At 33.5% G+C, this 19780-nt stretch overlaps 1 protein-coding gene across 2 annotated transcripts in view; it reads right to left on the reverse strand.

The window, feature by feature from the left end:
- LRRIQ1 (leucine rich repeats and IQ motif containing 1) overlaps positions 1 to 19780 on the reverse strand; it is a 115334-nt gene that overhangs the window by 39026 nt on the left and 56528 nt on the right. For both annotated transcript variants that reach the window (XM_081958767.1, XM_081958766.1), the window contains exons 16-22: positions 18577 to 19029; positions 13692 to 13890; positions 12334 to 12453; positions 9178 to 9267; positions 7161 to 7276; positions 6505 to 6600; positions 4917 to 5002 (exon numbers count right to left, since the gene is read on the reverse strand). In XM_081958767.1, the coding sequence (XP_081814893.1) occupies positions 4917 to 5002; positions 6505 to 6600; positions 7161 to 7276; positions 9178 to 9267; positions 12334 to 12453; positions 13692 to 13890; positions 18577 to 19029 (1160 nt within the window). The remainder of the gene's footprint in view (positions 1 to 4916; positions 5003 to 6504; positions 6601 to 7160; positions 7277 to 9177; positions 9268 to 12333; positions 12454 to 13691; positions 13891 to 18576; positions 19030 to 19780) is intronic.

Consider the following 19780-nt stretch of genomic DNA (forward strand, 5'->3'; position numbering starts at 1 on the left):
TACAAAAATATAATAATGAAGACTACATTACCACTCTATTTTTGTTGAGATTTAAACAAAACAAAACAAATCAAGCTTATTTATTCACAGTTTTTCACAAGTACTTAAAGTACCTTATGTATTATTACTCAGTAATCATTTTAACATGCTTTGCATGATTAGTTCTGTATTATGGGTGAGACTACCACTCAGTAAATAGTTATTTGATATCCATTTAAACATTAATAGACATAATTTCTAGACAACTGGTGTCTGATGCTCTTTCACTGTTCTGCTACAGCTGGTCTCTATTTTTATATTAATTACATTCTCATCTACTTGGGAATTCTTTTTAGTAAGCAAACAATAAGAAAAGTATTTTCAGTATTGTTAATATTAAGCCCCTTAATATTAGAAGCCCCAGAAGCCCCCTCCTAGATGACAAAAACAAAATAGCTGTCTTTGATATTCTTTAAGAAAAAAATATTTATGGCTGGATTAGTCACTTGTTACATAAAACAGATCACATGTGGAGAAAAGATGATACATTCCATGATATGTGGGCCACCAAGTTGAACATATGTGGAAGATTCAACTGGACTCCTTCTTTCTCTTCTTTTCTAAATAGTGTGATAGAACAAGGCAGAAAGCCACGAGAATCGCTATTTTTTAATGCAGCTTTTTAGCGCCAGATAATTTTATTCTGTCACATGATCAAGATTTAAATAACATTTCTGAAAGGCATAAAACCTGATCCAGTGGTAATGGATTAAATATTTAATACCAAAGAGTTAAATGAATATCTTCAGCTTTGATGTATGGTATGTCAGTTACAAAAGGTATAGAAAATGTCATTCTGGCATTGCTTGAATCCAGGTAAATTCATTCTCAACATAGATATATTTATTTCTGTCTACTCTAAGTAATCATGTAGAACGCCTACCCTAGATTATTACTATTATGGAGAAAACCTATCCATGTGGTTGCTAGGAGTTAAGAACGACTTGATGTCACATAATCCATCAATCAATCACTCTAAATAAACACTCATAGAGCATAACTATTGTGATATAAGGTCTCAATAAATGACTCTGAAGCCAGTAGGAGTGAGAGCTCCTAATGTGTTACACTAAGTTTGGAAAGGAAGCAATGAACCTTTGCCGCTGTTATATAACCTATAACAGCGGCAAAGGTAGTCAAGACAAGTCTTTGTAGCAGTTAATAGAAAGCAATCCTCCCAGAGAAAGTCCTTCAAAATCAAACTTGGAAGATGGATAAGCCAATCACTTCTTCATAATTGCCAAGGAAACTATGCTTATGACTATAACATTCAGGGGAGTTTGGGTGTCAGATGGAAAGATCTCCAGTTGAGAAGACATATTTGGTTATTGGGAAGAGTGAACAATATAGCCAGATAAAAGCAGAAAGGAAAACTAGTCACCAACGGAATCAGTACTGAAACATGAATTCTTTCATTTATGAGGACACAAACAACTGGAATATAGAATATGAAAGGCATTAAACAAGAATAACTTGAAAATATCAAAATGGAAATGAAGTGGATGTTTTAGGAACATATGATCAAGTGAACTGGAATGGGCCATTTTAAATATTACATGATAAAGAAAAGTGGTAGTGATATTTTGCTATAATCCAATAAATGACAAGATTAGTAGATATCCAATGGATATTAATATTGATAATTAATATTGACAATATTGACAACAAATGGTGAAGGACCCTGATGATTCTTTAGTAAAGTGTATGAGATGAGTACTACAAAAACTGGAAAAAATGTACAACTAAAAGTTAGGGAAATAGAAGAACCTGGAATTATAAATAGATTTGGATTAGAAAAGTAAAATAATGCTGGAAATAACTTTACTAAGCGTTTTGTGGTTGTTCATCTGCTTCAGGTAACCTAAATGAATGTTCTAAACTTGGTCATCTAAACATTGGATGAACAACACTGGAATCAAATTACGTAACTATATAAGAGAAAACCAAAGATGTGCAATTCAATCAGCCAAGACATTTCTGGGTACAATTTGCGGGGCTGAACATGATTTGCTAGTGTTAAATACACAGTTTAATTAGAAAATTAAAGAGAGTGGGTATTATCAGAATACCTAAATGAATGGTGTGGAAGAAATTTGGTTAAAATATAAAATTAGTGAATGAAAAGTTTTGGTAAAGTTAATTTATACAAAAAAGATCTTGAGAAATTATGGGAAGACAAGCAATACTAGACAACAACACTGTCTAAAAAATCCAAATGGTTTTCAGGATACATCTGGAATATGATTATAAATCACTCCCTGTGATTTGTAAATCATTCCCTGATTTCTATCCAGACAACTGATGTACCACACACCCCAAAAACCCCAAGAGCTTTTCATGGTCTAGAAGAAGAAAGAAACAAAACAATTTGCAGAAACATATAACTGTCAGAAAATACCAAGCAGAGGTCAAGATGATGAGCTTTTATCTGTATAGCCATTTGGGGGTGGGCCAGCCTAATGAGCCCGAGTTAGTAAACATTTGAAATTAGAATTTTAGAGATCTAAAATTTTCTAAAATACCATTTTCCAATTATGGTATAAATGAATAGTATAGTATAAAAAGCAGAATTATTTAAAGAAATGCTTTTATAGGCACTTACTTTATAGGAACAAAAATTAGAACACATTTCTATTTTAATGCAAATGGTCAGGGGATGATATAAAAATTATTAATACGAAACACTTCATATACTATACACTAAGCCTATCAAACAATAACAGATAACACATAAAGAAATTTGATTATCTGGCATAAGAATTGTTTATTTTTAAAAAGGTATTCATTATGGAAAGGTTAGTATTGTATTTCTTTCTTTCTTTCTTTCATTCATTCATTCATTCATTCATTCATTCATTCATTCATTCAAATAATAAGGTTATTTGATCTCCTTATGACTTTGGAGATGTACAATAGTAAAGCAATTAAAAAATGTAAACAAAATAATAACAAGTATCCAGAACAAAACAACAACAACAAAACAAAAAGAGCCACACAAATCTCTAACAACTGCCACATAGTACACAACAGGCTTATTATCCACTGTAGCCCAAGTCAAGGGGATGAAAGCCAGGTTTTAAGGGCTCTTTTAAAGAAGGACACCTGGGAGACCAAATGAATCTCTAGGAATATTGTTCCAGATGATAAGTCCAGTTGTCCAAAAGTCATACATACATGCATACATAGATACATATAAACACACACACACACTGAAATAGAAAAGACAAGCTTTCTGAGTCTTACTGATAATAATGTTTAATGAATGGGATTTGGAGTAGGCCATCTCTGCCTGCTTGTACAAGACAGGGAGAACTATGAAACAGCCAGTCCTTCTGCTACCATGCACCATAAAGGATATTAAAGTTAACTACCAATACCTGAAAATCTGCAAAGCTCAGAAAGCGTAGATGTTACATGAGCATGCCAGTAACTGCCCATACTGCTCTATTCTGGACCAGCTGCAGCTTTTGAATGGTTTTCAGAAGCAGCCCACATATAAAGCACATTTCAATAATCTATATACAAGCTGATCAAAGGATTCTGAATCGCAATCCATCCAACTTCTCAACAACCTTTAGAAACTGGACCAAGTGACTGTCTGTGGATATAATAAGAGTGGGAAAATACCTATGTAACATCTAGTCTGATATGTTATTGTGTTTGGTTGGATTCACATCTAATTCTTCTCCATTTGCACTCTAGGGATCTTTTCTGGCATTTCATTTTCTGAAGTTGCTCAGAAAACCAAGGAGCACTCCAGGATCAACCCACAGAGAGAACCTGTAGGAACCATCTAATCCAAAGCCCTTCCAGCCAGGCACCAAGGCTTCTTCTGAACCTGCCATTAGATCCTTGGAAAAGCCCAGCTAGTTATGTAAGTACTAAACCTTCAGCACTCACATGGGAGGTCTAGACATACATCCAACTCTGAGAAGGGACTCAAGAATCAACAGAGCTAAATGAAGCCACTAGAAGAACCACCTCAAGACCCTGTTGTTGTTAGCCATAAGATCTCACCCCATCAGCCTCCATTTTGGCTCCCGTTTGTAATTTGTTTCTCTTGAAGCTGACCAGCACTGTTGTCAGGACCACTTTCAGGTGACAGATATATAAGATCTTTAAACTTATTTGGTGTCTGATCACTGTTCTTTATAACACTATTTAAATAAATAAGAAATCAACCAATCACACCATATAAATTCCAACTTAACTCCAGACCTCCATAAATATAGTGATTCTTCCACATCCTATTTTGAGTTATTACATCATGGCTGATTTGTATTGTAAATATTTAAGGATATTTGATGACAGTCCTTAAATACTTTACCATCAACCAATATTAATTAATTGGCATTTCTAAAAATAATAAAACATAAATGTACTATTTTGAGTACAAAAATGGTAAAAAATGATTTGAAAATAGATAACTTCAGTAGGGCTGTAACCACCTCTACAGATTCAGACAGCTGAATGATGAAGAATATTCAGCTCCATAATTCTGGGTAGATTAAAAGTATATATTTGGATTACTTAAGAGTCTCTAGAGCACATTCTACTGAGAATTAATTATTGCCTACAGAATTATATAATCAAAGTCAACAAATAATCCTACTGACTATCACTAAATTGAGGGGGAAAGATTAGTATGAGGTCATCATATATGCTGTTCTCTCTGTTCAGTTTTGTGAACTGAACTTTCTGTTGCAACTAGCTGCAATACCAAGGTTTAGCTATATAAAGTTTCGTTAAAATGAATAGAGCTTTCTTTATTATTAAAAATCTTAGTATATGCCATCATACTAAAGGCTGATTTTAAATACGATTTTTAGAAAAAGTAATAAGCATAATTTAAATCATTAGATTTAAAGGGTACTCACCAACTTTTTTAGCATTATATTTTTTTGCTTTCATCTTATGTGCTCTTTTTAGCATCAGCTGTGCAGTAGAAATGTCTTTAAAACCCCTAGAGAAGAAACAGTTATTCTCCACATGGAAACATAGGTGTTTGTTTAATAAGCATGCAGGCTAGTAACTTCTGGATACTAGTAGCAGCCCTTTTGCAATACTGAATTTGCTCTGGGAGGTCTTTTGATCTTCAGGAGTGTCTTTTCAAGGAATTGTAAGGCCAAGAAACATGCAGAGAAAATTAAATATGCAAAAAAAATTAGTTCATGTGACTTTTGGGGTTCTATATATTTCTCCCATCCAATTCTAAAACAAAATATATGATTTTGCTGCATATATTACAGTGAAAACTATAGAACATAATTTTGATTTTATGTGTATTCAAAACATATTTTATAATCATACAGACCAGAACTATACACATACAGTATGTCCTAACAATATGGTTGCCATTAGGAATGCTGATGAAAGAATATCTAATACTCTGGCCATCATTTAGGACGTATACAATATTGCTGAGTAGAATAGCAGAATTATTTTATATCATAATGTCAACATATGCAAAACTGTCATCTAAACATTCTGTATACTTTCAACCCACCATTTATGCTTAAAAACTAGTCATGATCTAGGTTGGGCATGCTAGTGGGAATCAGGAAATGGGTCTTCTCTGCTATAGCTCCACACCTCTGGCATATTCTCTCTTCTGGAATGGGACAACCTGCTGTAGCCAACTCCCTGCAGCCAAATTTGCTAGAAGACAACTTGCCACATGTCAATTTAACAAATCTAATAGTTAAATTAATTTTGATGGAATCATGGCCAATAATAAAATGAAAAAGTCAATCCAGAAATATAAGAATTACAATAATTTTGACAAAAACATGGTCAGCAATAATAAAAGTACTGAATTAAATGATTATACAGTGTTGAATTGTACGGAGGTGAGTTGGCCTATGGTGAATTGGCTGTGGCAAGTTGGCTGAAGTGACTTGTCCTAGATCCGTGATGGTGAACGTATGGTACGTGTGCCAGAGGTTGCGCACAAAGCCTCTCTGTATGCATGCCCACTGTGTGCAAGCCCACTACGCCAGCTGCTCCTCTGGTTTCCGGCATGCCAGTTGCTCTTCGTGCACGCCGAAGTGCCAGAAATCTAAAGAACAGCTGACCAGTGCACACATGCGCACTGGGCAGCTGGTCTTCGGGTTTCCGGTGTTCCGGCATGCACGTTCCTGTTGGGCACTCAGTGCTGAAAAGGTTTGCCATCACTGTCCTAGACCCTCTCCCTTCAGGTATCTGGATGACCCTGAGCCCATTGGCCTTTTGCATTGTGTGACTGTGACCCCAATGTCTTAAGGATTCCATTTCCTGGCTGTATTAATAGTCAGGGTAGCAGTTTTACTTGGTGCCATGTATATTTATTTGTACTATTTTGATTATTTTAAAATTATTTTTATGCTTTATGATGTATGCCACCCAGAATCATTTTGTTGAGATGGACAGCTATGCAAATAAAATGAATAAATAAAATGAATTTAAAAGAAAATAACCCAAACATACCATTCTTCTGAAATTTTTTCCTCCTTTTCAGATCGTAATGATAACTTTTGGCAGGACTTTGCCTCAGAAAGCGGTGAAGCGGTGCTTCTTCCTGACCTAAGGAGAGCAAGAGCAAGATGCTAAAAAGCTAATCCAACAAGATTTAAATCTTTGCAGCTTTTGCTGTGTTATAAATTCCCATTATCTTCTGAAGTTAAGAAATAAAATCTAAGCTCCAAGAAAGCTTTATGCTGGAGAATAATAGAAGTTAGAGATTTATATAAAATATTTATATTTGTACTTCAAACATATCCCAAGATTTTTTTTACAAAGAAATATAGGGTATAGTAAAGCTTTCTTTATGTTAGATATTTTTCTTTTAAACTCTATATAATTTTTATTGACTTAAAATTTTAGGATTTGAGAGTTTAGTACTGCTATGCTTTTCTTTAAATGAGTAAAGGATGGCTTTAAAAGTCAACTGCTTAGCTTGAAAAGTAACATTCTGAATTTGGTGTGTGCCATTTAGTTATGAACACATGTGCTTTAAATTTAATTATTTGCAGGAATTAGAATAGCAAAGCATCTAGATGTTTTCAATTATTCATCCATCTTGGGTGTTGTCAGTATGCAAATAACCACAAACAGCAACAGATAAAGCAATTTATTTGACTTACCAGTTGCTAATATCGCTGTTTTCTGATAATGTTGTCATTTTCCTAAGCTGCCACATTTCATGGGGAGGTGATTTTAAATGAAATGCATTGTCCTCACTTTCTGTTGATTTGTTGTACTTGTAAAGAGAGAATTTTTTAAAATCAATAATCTCACTTTTGTCTGAATATGAAATATGAAAGAAGGGCTGACTTATGTACCACTTTCATTTATTGAAATTTTTATAAGCTGCTTCTTTAGGCCAAGTTAGTCTACAAATAAATTAACACTGTGACTAAAGAAAATACTAATATCAAAAAACCCACAATAGAGGGGGGAAATGAAGCTTCAAGTATTTCTAAGAATGAAACCGTGCCAACACAGTCAATTTCAAGTCAATCAAATCGTAAGTGAATCAGTCAGTTGAAACAGAGTTGTGACATTGTGTGAATGGGGGCAATCACTTGCCTTGGGGCAATTCCTATTTAAGGTCTGCTTCTAAAAATTGAGCTCGCGCTGGTGGAATAGATAGTAAGTCTAATGGGGAATATAATTAAGAGGAGGCCTCCAAAATATGCAGTCTCAGAGAGAAAAAAGATTCTCAACAGCAAACTAGGATCTTTAATTTGGTACAGAAATGCACAGCCAGCCAGCTCAAATTATGTAACACAGTCAAAATACTTAGATATCATTTGTTACATTTTTTTCATTAGTTGAAACTTCCAGGTTACATTCAAAGTAACCTCACACTGTAACTTATTTCCATAACACATTCTTCTTCTGTGGTGAGGTTTCTTTATCTGGGTTTAATAATTAATACAGCCTGCTATATAATTTTTTGGTTCACATGGAATATTTCTTCACATGTAAATTATGCTTTTAGGAATATGCAGCACCGTTGAATAAACTTTTTGCAATATTTGCTAGGCATTGCACAATGCACATGGAAAATAAGGCAAATAAGTACATTGAAGTGCATGGAATAAGAATAGGATGTTTTTACATCCTAGGATGTTTACTAGTCTCTTAGGATCTGACATAAAGTAAGTTATGTGTAGAGAGAACCCTGTGAAGTCAGAGGCTTGAGGTTTTTATAACAGCTGCATCTTGCAAAGACAGGATGCATTTTAAATTTTTAATGAAACAATGGCCTCTGTAGCAGTAGAAGCAGCCGAACTGAAAACTTCAAAGAAACATCCGGTATTGTGGAACATTCTCCTATACCCATAGTCTCTTTTGTTGGATCACAGCCACAGACTTTAACAGGATCCAGTCATTTTACCATAAGCTGGAATGCACTAAATTTTCCCAATATACCTATGGTGTGAGCAGATTTAAACTGCACAGTTTACATGGCTTCTAGATCATGAATTTAATGTTTAAACATATTTGCAGTATTTTTCATTCCAGCTTATGGTATATTTACTGGGATAGGGGCCCCACTTAAAATCAGTGAATTCACTCAAGGGCATGGGTTTAGAAAAGGATGCAAATCTTAACTACTTTCATAAGAGGAACAATAATGGATATGAAGCTCTACTCTTTGCAGCTTATGATCATTCTCTTACTACTGGAGGGAATACACTACACATATAGTTAGGATACACTTTAGAAAATATAATGAACGTTTACACTTCAGTTTATCAAGTAACTAACAAATATTACAGTTCAACACTTTTAGATGGTCTGAAAACCTTCAGCTGTTGCTATATAATGTATACTTCAGTCTTTTTTAAAGCACTTTGTCAACTAGCCATTTTTAATCCACTGCCAAATGTGCAGCTGAGACATATCATTTTTTGTTTTGCTACTGTGAAGTAAAGTGTTGAAAGAAATCCAAAATAAAGGGGGGAAAATTAAGCAAATCAAAGAAAAGCTACATGAAAAATTATATCTGGGGATGAGGAGGAAGTTACAGACTTCTAAAAGTAATTATGTTTCTTCAGTCAATAAATTGTGGTATTAATCATACCAAGTATAGCACGTTTCTAAAGGAATGAACAAAGGCCAAAGATGAATAAAGTTTCTGTGACATGTTACCTTTGGCGAGGGCAACTGGTCTGAGCAAAGCACTGTTTGTGAAAGGAAGCAGTTGGAATCCAAGGCTGGCCATTCTTTCTCAATGACAGCCTGGTTTTAAAAAAAGGCAGTGAAGTTAATAGTGCAAGGACAATATAAAGTCATTTTGATAACTTTAATAAAGTAGCATTTTAACTATGTTGCATGAGTTTTCCAGTATCCCTGGAATAAGAATTGTCACCCATTATGCAGCCAAAACAATATTTGAATTTGAATTTTATTGAATTTATAGACCGCCCCCTCTCCCTGAAGGGACTCGGGGCGGTGTACAGACAGCAGTTAAAAGACCATATACAAAATAGAAAATCTTAAATACCCCTAAAAACAGATTAAATATAAAGCTGTACAATAATAATAAAAATTAAATTCTGAAGTGATAAGGATTAGTATTGCATTAATGATATACTTAAAAACTTACTGTTGATTAATAGTAACACTAATGGAGAAAATCTAGGTTCTAAATTATTTTTCATTCATGTTTAGCTTCAGACATTGCCACAGACTGGATTTAACTCAGACAATTATCTCCTGCATATTAAAGGTGTTTTTTTGTAAAATTGTACAATGGAATGTGAAATTACACAGAGTTACACAGGAAAAGTGAAAGTACAGGATTCTTATGGAAGTATTGTCTGGAGAATTAATTAGTTTGTCTCAAGAATATACACAGCTGCCAAACTTGAACATTGCAATTGTGGAAGGCATATATTAAAACAAAGAGCGAAACAAAACAAGATGCACAGTCCTAATTAACATTGAACAGACATTCCTAGCAGGGGTGGGTTCTGGGTGCTGCTACTTCTGGTTTGCTCAGGGACACACTGAGTGTGTGCACATACTTGATGCGTGCTACGGGCGCATGCACAGTACTAAAAAATGCTTCTGGACATGTGCAGAAGCAAAAAACAAGATGGCGGCACCTATGGCATTGTCGAGAGAACCAGTTCAAGGGCATTTACTTGGCTGAGCTGGTCTGAACCGGTAGGAACCCACCTCTGATTCCTAGGCAAATAGAAGCCCAACTTCTTACCTTCCTCTGAACAGAAACTCAAATCATTGTGGCCCCATGGCCATAAAACCCCCCAGCTTTTAGTATTTTTTCCTGATGCAACTGTTACTTTTTGAAATTAAATTAAATTTTCAAAATTTATAAGTCAAAAATTACAGCTGTGAAATATCACAATGATTGACTTTTGAGAAGATTTATATTTTAAAAAAATCCAATTGTGTTCCCTGAAGTACATATACTTTCTTCTTTTCTCCATTTTCAGTTAAAACCAAAAAAGTACAGACTAAGTTACAGTTCCATGTATTACCTTTGCTATACCTTTGAAATTGTAATCTCAAAAGAAGGCGCACTGGAGACAAGAAATATGTTTGTAATAATGTTTGTTTACAACATAAAAGCTGAGCAACTATTATCAAAGCATAGAAGCAAACACATCCAGTCAGGCAATGCTGGATTTACAACAGCCTCCTGAATCAGTCACTCAAATCGGAAACCCATAAACCAGAATGTTTAGGGCACTTTGACAAAGTACAGCAAGACTTAAAAAAATTATTGAAAATGGTGGTGCTGAAACAGCCTAGTATAGTAACTTTTTTTTCCATCTGACCAGGATTTCCACATAGATATTCACTGTATGGAAAGGGCTTCTGGCAATTTCAGAAAAGAATACATTTTCCTACAGTTTAGGTGAAAAGATCCCCTAGATAGGAATATTCTTTAGCAGTAGCCTAATTAATAATAAAAGTATAAAAGATGCCGAACTAAATTAACATCACCACATTGCTGACATCAGGTGGGAGTGCTAGTGGTGATTGAGTTCATAAATTAAGAAGATTTAGGTATATTTGATATTGAATGGACCATTATCAGAGAATTCTAGGACTCTTGACTGGTCGGGGAAGTTGAAAAATATTCTGACAAGCCACTTTTGTATTATTGCTAATCACATGAAAGTGTCTGTAAAGTAATCAGAGGTCAGCCTCAGAGAATGTCATTTTGCTAACCTAGCTTACTGGTTAGTTCTAATGACAAGGTAACCTTTGAAAAGATATTCTGGGTACTCAGATGACCACTCTGAGCCAAAGTCTTTTCCCTAAATGCACTTTCTTACCTGCAACTGAATTTGGGTCAGGTTTATAATGCTTTCTCATGCTGGGAGAAAGGCTTACATATTCTTACTGTGTCAGAAAGAAAGATTTCCCCCTTTTTCCTATTTTTTTCCTAATTTCCTCCCCCCCCCCAATGAAGACAGACAGAAGATCAAAATAATAATCAGAACAACCATAACAAAACCCAAGAACAACACCAACTCAACTTCTTGTTTGGTTTTATCAACTTTTAAGTTGTTTTCTTGGTACAGAAAATGCATCTCTGTTTTGCTTTATTTAGTTAAAAGATTTATATGGCTGTCCATTTTACACAAGCCTGGGCAGCTTATGACACCGATAAAACCAATAAATGAAAATAATGAAATCAATAAAAAGAATAAAACAATAAACCAAAACTGTGCACCCTAATCGTCCCCCTAGGCATTCCCCACAGCAGACTCAGATACCCTCCTTCTATACTTCAGTATCTAAAACTTAAGTATTATAACATGGTTCTATATAACTTTGATAAAAATGAAATAATACTGTTATAAATTTAGAATATTCATAATTGGAGCAATCCAAATAGAGTAGTACATTTTCATTTCAAATAGTCTAATTTTTCAATATTTTAAACTGCATTGATGATATAATTACCATATAAAATGAAATTATTGACAACATGACACTGTAAAATTTGTGTTCCAAAGATAAGGTTGTTTTTTTTTTTTTTGAATGAGCCTATTTATGAAAAAAGCTAAGGTAAACTATACTATGAGAGGAGTAACAATATTACTTTGGTAGATATAGTTTAGAGAAAATTAAAAAAAATGAATCAGGTTTTTAATGAAGGATACAGCAAGGAGCATATATGAAATATGGAAATATATGACATATAATTTATCTAGCTATTGAAACAATATGACTTAAATATGTCACATGTTTTTGTACTTGAAACATTTTTAAACATTACTAACTAAAGGACTTATAATCAAAAGTTGTATCCCATTACCTACTTACTTCATTAAACACAAATTCATCCACATTAATTTCTTGATAGTCATCCTCAACTTCATCAGTTTTAACAGCTGCCAAAGCGCTGGCTAGTTTCTTTCTCAAACGGAACCCTTTCCAAAGTGCCTAAACAAAAATGTAAAGCATGCTATATGAGGCCATAGATCAAGTCCACATTCAGATTCTCTATGTTATCCCATTAGAAAGATAAAACATTTTAGACTCTCTCTCTCTTGCCTAGCAATAGCTCAATGATCTGTTTTTTGAACTTTATGTGACATTTAAAACTAGAAGACAAATTAAATATCAGCATATGCCTAGAGCTCAGAACACTCTGGAGGTTTGACTCAAGCAAGCAGAATGGAATCCTAAACTCCTTCAACTACAAACCAAGGTCAACTAATTAATTATTTGACAATTCCTTCAGGACCTACTATGAGTGTAGAAAAATGTGTGTGCGTGTGTGTGTGTCCATGTATATGTATGTGTGTGTGTGTATGTATATGCATATGTGTATTCATTCCATTAAAAAATAAAATACAACAAAGCCAATGTGGAGGTGAAATCTGGAATACTGATTTACAGTAAACATCCCATAAATGTATGCATTACTCTTATTACTTTTTAAAAATACATTTAAATAATTTCTGCTACTAGTATACTTTTCAAATAAACTTCCCAATATTTTTAAAAAAAATCTCCAATACATTTAAACATTTTTGCAAATATTTGTTTTTAATAACTCCCCCAGAGAGATATACACACCATTTAATCATTTGCTTTCTAGCATAAAGCTCTTAGGGGCTCCATTTGATAATATTTCAAATACAATTATATTGGGAAATTAAATTAAATTAAAAATGAAACACTGAATTTGTAATTCTACTGTTCTTGTCACTGACAGAACTGCTTTGCCAGTTAGAATTGCTCCTTCAAATAACCAATAAGGTTTGGTTATATATAATAATGGATTTATATTTGTATGATCAGATAAGATAATTTGCGTTCTGTTGCAACAATGATAAAATAAGAGTTTGTACACTTTAAAGATGAACATTAACAAAATGACTCAAGATTCTGTTTGTGCATATCTCTGCGAGTGATGCTTGCTTTTATGCTCAAGTAATCCATAAGAAATCACTCAAAAGACACTTGAGTTATACAAGCCAATTACTTGTATTACTAAAAGACCACAGGAGGACTTTTCAGAATGACTTACCATAAATGCAACTTTATACTTCAGTTTGCATAAATTCAACAGCTAATTACTATTTCTTTGAATAAATACCTTTAAATCCATTTAGCTATCTGAGTTCTCAAAAAGGAGGTGAGAGGGCACATTTTACCAACCTTAGCTCACTAACCTGAAGTATAGTAGCAGCTTTATGCCTATCCAAAAAATGATTATTATTTTTTTCACAGCTGACAATCTTTCTTCTGAGGCAGTAGCTCCGCCAAGCAGACTGGATTACAGTTGCTGCCAGATGTAGCCTTGTAGAAAAATTGATCTCTTTACGAATTCTATAACCTCGCCAACATGACTGGATAATTGTGGCTGCTGAGCTATAAATAAAAGGAAAAAAAACACATTACTTTAAACACATAGGCTGGGCCAATAATTGTAAAGCATATCGCTGTTTTTTTAAAAAAATGTGGGATACTATTTGTGGAACAAATAAAAAAGATTAGATCTAACAAATATAAATGTGCTTTTACTGGAAACCAAGGACAAGTTGAGCCCTGGCAAAGAGCCAAATTTAGTCCTTTTCTCTATGGATACTTTGTTGTGAAAAAATCTTCCCTATCATGAGAGAGAAGACTACTGAATGCAAGGAAGCTTTAATATTAGATAATTCATGCAAAATTGAAGAAAGAAGTAGGGAGGATAAAGAAGACTGATGGACTATTTTCCAGGCGTTTTACAATAATGCTATTTTGCTTGATACCAAATAACTGTCGATGCCGACATTGAAGGTTAGTGCATGTTACACAAGCAAACTAATTGTTAATTAAAAATAAAATGGCATTGCAAATTTTAAATCCATATATGCTAAATGCATTTTAAGGAGATAACTACTTTTTCCATACACAGTATAATAATCTTACTGATGCTAAGAGTAAGTTTGGCAGTTCCTGGTAGGATCATTCTTGCTAAAACGTTTGGAAGGGGAATTCAAACAGAGTGAGGAAAGGAAACATATTATCTTCATATCTGTTAAATTTATTTAACAGCAAATATGAAATGTCAGAATTGGAAGATAGGAAACTTAGAATCAGAATTCAAATCAGGATCAGAAATTATTAGTATTTGAACAATCATTTCTGATTCTGTCATTAGAACTGGAATTGATAGTTTTAGTGTTAATAATTTTAGATAACACTATTTATATGAAAATAATGACTTTACATTATAAAGTAAAAATGAAAATATGAACTGAAAATATTAAAAACAAGGTAATGGCAACCAGCATGCTTAATGATCTCACAGCTGATATCAAAGTAATGAAGGTTAGTTTTGCATTACTTGGCTCAAGAACAAATAAAAATGAAAGTACATCAGTGAGATAATCAGGAAAACAATTATATGGAGAATAGCAATATCACTTAGACTTATATATACCACTTCACAGTGCTTTACAGCCCACTCTAAGCAGAGAGAAGAGAAGAACAAATGTCGATAACTTCTATGAAAATAACAATCAGACTATTCAAAGCACTGCCCCCCCCCCCAGTGGAAATGTCCAGCTATGAAAGAATCAGAGAGGTAAGACAGATGACTCTGAATTATGTATATGGATATGGTTGTTATGGATACTATGAACTGCAAGAAAAATTAATCAATTGATCCTGAAAGACCAACTGCTCCCTGGAGGCAACAAGGAAAAAATCATCTGATGTAAATGAATGACAAGACTAGAAATACTATTCTAATAGAAAAGACGTGAAGACAACAAACAAGATAAATGGGTGGGATGAAGAAAATATTGTAATATCTGTGGAAGAATGACAGATTATTATTTGGGAAAGATTCAAATGGTAGCATTTACCAAGGCAGCCTCCAGGAATCAACCTGAGTTGATGGGACATTATTTTTGCAGCTTGTTCAGTCATAGAAATCCAGAAAAAAAATAACATCTAGGACGATTTGTTTTTAATACTAGTATCAGAAAAAAGTACATTTCTCTCATTATTGGCCTGAAGCTCATCTCTGTTCCAAATGCAGAAACTGTGCGTACACTTTGGCATCACTCAGTAAATAGTATTTGTAATAACCTGCTGCCTCAATATCAGTAAGAACATGCATAGAATGTACTCACTGAAGCTGAAAAATCCTGAAAAGGCCAATCTTTACATTTCACAGTTTACAGCAGCATAAAATGCAATAAGGTATTCAAATGCAACTCAGGGTCTCTGATCTGATCATTTTTTTCTGTGCCTTCAAGTCAATGTTAACTATATCCTGCAGTTTACATGACATTTTTTGGAAATGGTTTCCTCTCGCCATCCTCCCAGGGATGAGAGAAATGACACAAACTCACCTAGCTCACTTTGTATCTTATTTGAGACTAAAACTTATGCTTTCTAACCTGATGCCTTTACCACAACACCAAAGGATTTCTTCATCAGTAAACTATAAGGCAAGAAGGAAAGTTAAAGAAGTTCATAAGGTTTAAAGTTTAGGACATCTCTGACTGCAGATCTGTATCCTATCCATCCCAGATGAGTTGAGAGGCAACTAGAAATTTTTTGAAGAATTCCTGTTAAGAATGTACCAGAATATTTTGTATGTTACCTATAAAGTAGAATCTAGGGGTGATCTATATGCATAGACCAGGAGATAGCAAAACACTGTCTTTTCACTAATCAGGAGGATTTGTTTGATCTGAATTAAATAATAGTTTGTCTCCTTTATGGCTGATAACAGATTGCTTTTTAAGATTTAAACATCTTCCTTGATTTTTAGCCCTAGAGTGCCTTAACTATTGGAGAAATTGGTTTATGTACTAGGGGGAAAATAATTAGATTAGTGTATATTTTTCTCAAAATTACTTCACCCTATTTTGGTAGAGCTGCTTTGTATGCAATGTTCACTCACAAGGACTAACAGAAAGCCTTAGATGTTATCACCATCAGAATAGTTTTGAATGTGCAGCTAGGTTCAAATATTTAATTATGGAAACAAACCTTACATTCCAGGAGCACTTGTGCAATATTGAATTCAAGTATTAAAAAGTTACATTATCTGATTGGAAGTCGTGCCTGAAACATGCCTGAACAACTAAGTAAGTGAGCTCCAAATCTTGGCTAACTGTATCCATTTCTTCCTATCCTAATTTGAAAAGATCTATTCATCTACAGAATATTCAATTAAAATAAATTAATAAAGAGGTGAAAGATTATTGGTGATGCATGCTGTCTCCCATTAAAACCTTGGCCTTTCTAGATGGATGAGAAAAAATCATTTGAAAAATTGGGAGTGTTGCTGTTAATCAGTACAGATAATACTAAGTGGACCTAAATTCAGATTTAACACAAAGCAACTTGCATACATCACAATAATAAATTGGACCCTTTTCTTAATAAATCCTGAGAAATTGTCACATAATTTAAAAGGTGTTGTCAAAATATATCCAAAACATTTTACAATTGCTGTACAATTTTTCTGTCATGAACTACCATACAGAGCAAGAGAACATACAAAAATATATTAATATCAGTTTTTTTACAACTATCAGATTATAGATTGTGGCCTTGCCAGCCCATCCCACACTATCCTGAAAACTTCCAAATTAATACCCATGAATTATCTTTGTCAGAAATGTTATTTCACCAATCAACTAGCTTAATTTCTATAGTTCTACATCACCAGCAACCTTAGGAAGATAACGGATACAGTGAAACCACTCAGCTCACCATTTTGGTATAGGCGTTACCAGGAATGCAACAAAAAGAACAGTCATAGAGACAGGGGAATCCCTTCAGGCTGAGGAGCAGAAGAATAACTAATAGCAGCATGCAACAGTACTCATATTATGTTACTTAAATCTTCTCAAAAAAGTGCTTTATGGAAATTTATAAGATGCATGACATCAGCACAAATTCACCACAAATAGCTCACCTAAAGAGGCTATGTATATATTTGTGAAAATGTTTTAAATAAAATATCAAAAAAAGAGGCAATACACTATAGAGAAATGCTGAGAAACAGAAAATAATAGAAAATACTGAGAAAAACTTTTGTTTTTCTTGTTCCACTAATAGGTAAGCCAGAATTCTTGAAATGATTTAATACATATAAGTTTCATGCCATCCACAGTATAGAAAACAGTCCTTTAAAATTGATAAATTCATTTTATGGCAGTTATATGAAAATAGGTTACTGAATCGATTATAAATCTACTGTCCAATAAGACAGTATATTTTGGAGGTTTGAGATTGGAATTTGTTGTGCAAGTAAAATTCCTGAATATTGCTCATTTTCATTAATTATATTTATTTCATATTTCACTTCTTCAGAAAATGTCTCAACAATTAAAAATAATCTTTCCACCAAAATTAATTTCATTCAAATGTCAAATTTATAGGAATCTAAGGCAAAATGAATTAAAAATCAATTGATTAACGACTATTCTGTTTGTTAGAATACTTTGGGACAGAAGGAAGTAGTACTGAGATAGAAGAAGGAAACAGAAGAAAAAACCAGAGAAACATGATCTTAAAGACTCTTGAGGTTTTTGTGTATGCATGTAATAAATTTCTCTTCTATTCGGAGCACCAAAATAACTAAGTGGTTATGTTAGGAATAGCCTTTGGAACAGTCCTATACATCAGTGTTTCTCAACCTTGGCAAGTTTAAAACACGTGGATTTCAACTCCCAGAATTCCCCAGCCTGCTATATTTCAAGAGATTCAGCTTCCTAAATGTTTCAAAGACAGGTGATGTTTACGCCAATAATCTTTTTGAAGGAATGATTTGCAATGCACTGCATAGCCTAATGTTTATAGATATATTCTTAGTACAACTAGTATAATTATGTTTATACAGAATAGAGAAAGAGTAGAAATAGAAGACAACACGGTAGTTGCTTTTTTCTTGCTTATGGTGTGCTACTCACATGTTTCTATTATTACTGATGTGCTGTCAAAGTAGGTGTACAGTATATGTACTTAGTGATGCTGCTGTCTGTTTTAAGATTACAGAGAGATAGAGTTATATTTCCATAAAAAAGCTTGACCCTTTGATCTTACTTTTGTGAATTGTCAAAATGTTGAAGGTAATTTCCTCTTTCAATGGCTGTAATTTGCCTGTTGAATTTGTTTCTCTTAGGGCTGATTAATGCATTGCTTCCCTCACTGTCATTTGTAGAATATTGAGTATTATTTTGTCTGTATACTTGATTTTCATCTGTTTCTGGAACTGTCATGAAGGAGTTAATAGGCTCAGCGTGAGTATGGCCAGAAGTAATCCATCTTTCAGGCATATTCAACAAGTCCTGCTTATTTTCTTTTACACTTGAAGTAAAGAAGTTATTTTTCTCTATGAAGTCTTGTGTCAAATGATCTGCCTGTTTTTTTGGTTCTTCTGTCTTTGTAATGTTTAGAACTCCATACTCATGTGCATAGCGATGTTCAATACTAAGTTTCATCAGTTTTTTTAAATACCAACACTGGAGCTGTACAGAGTCTTCAGAAAATTTATCTCTGGAAAAGGAATAGTTAAAACATATCTATTATTATTTATTTCAGGCATACTGCTCTCCCAAAATGGTTTATAAGATTAATAACATATAAATGCATTACATATAAGCTAAGTTTTTTCTAAATATATCTTAAAATAATTTTATATCTTAAAATAATAATAATAAAAAAATCAATATATCTTAAAATACAACCTTGGTGAAATATATATCACATCACCCTAGAGAGGTTTACTGATAGAGTCTTATATCCTGGACAAGCCAAATTAGTTGCTGTTTTTGGTAGGTCAGCAAATAAGTCTTTGACAATATCTAGAAAAGAACTTGCTTTTGGGATCAATCTGTTAAAATGGCATTGTTACTCTTCATTGAAAACGCTGCCAACTTTGAGGCATCTATGGGATATCACAACACACATAGGAAAAAAAGTATTGAGATGCTACAATGTTGCTGATGTCTGACATTCTTTTTCTTATACCTCTCCTCGGTGCCACTGATGTCCATTCAAGATTAATGTGATCTGATATAAAATTCAGCACTAAATATTATTTAATTAGAGCATTAAATATTATATTATATAATATTTAAATGTTATATATTTATCTTTATGTGAATTAGACAATTGTTTTATTTCAAACAAATCAGCGTATCTTCATTTATCAGGAAAGCATGAACAACTTAAATACTATCTATTATATTATGTTCTCCAACTTAAGAGAGAACAAATGATTGTCTTCTGAGCAGAATGCTTTGCA

Source organism: Natrix helvetica, assembly GCF_964273705.1.
Source record: "Natrix helvetica genome assembly, chromosome: 6".
Taxonomy (NCBI): domain Eukaryota; kingdom Metazoa; phylum Chordata; class Lepidosauria; order Squamata; family Natricidae; genus Natrix; species Natrix helvetica.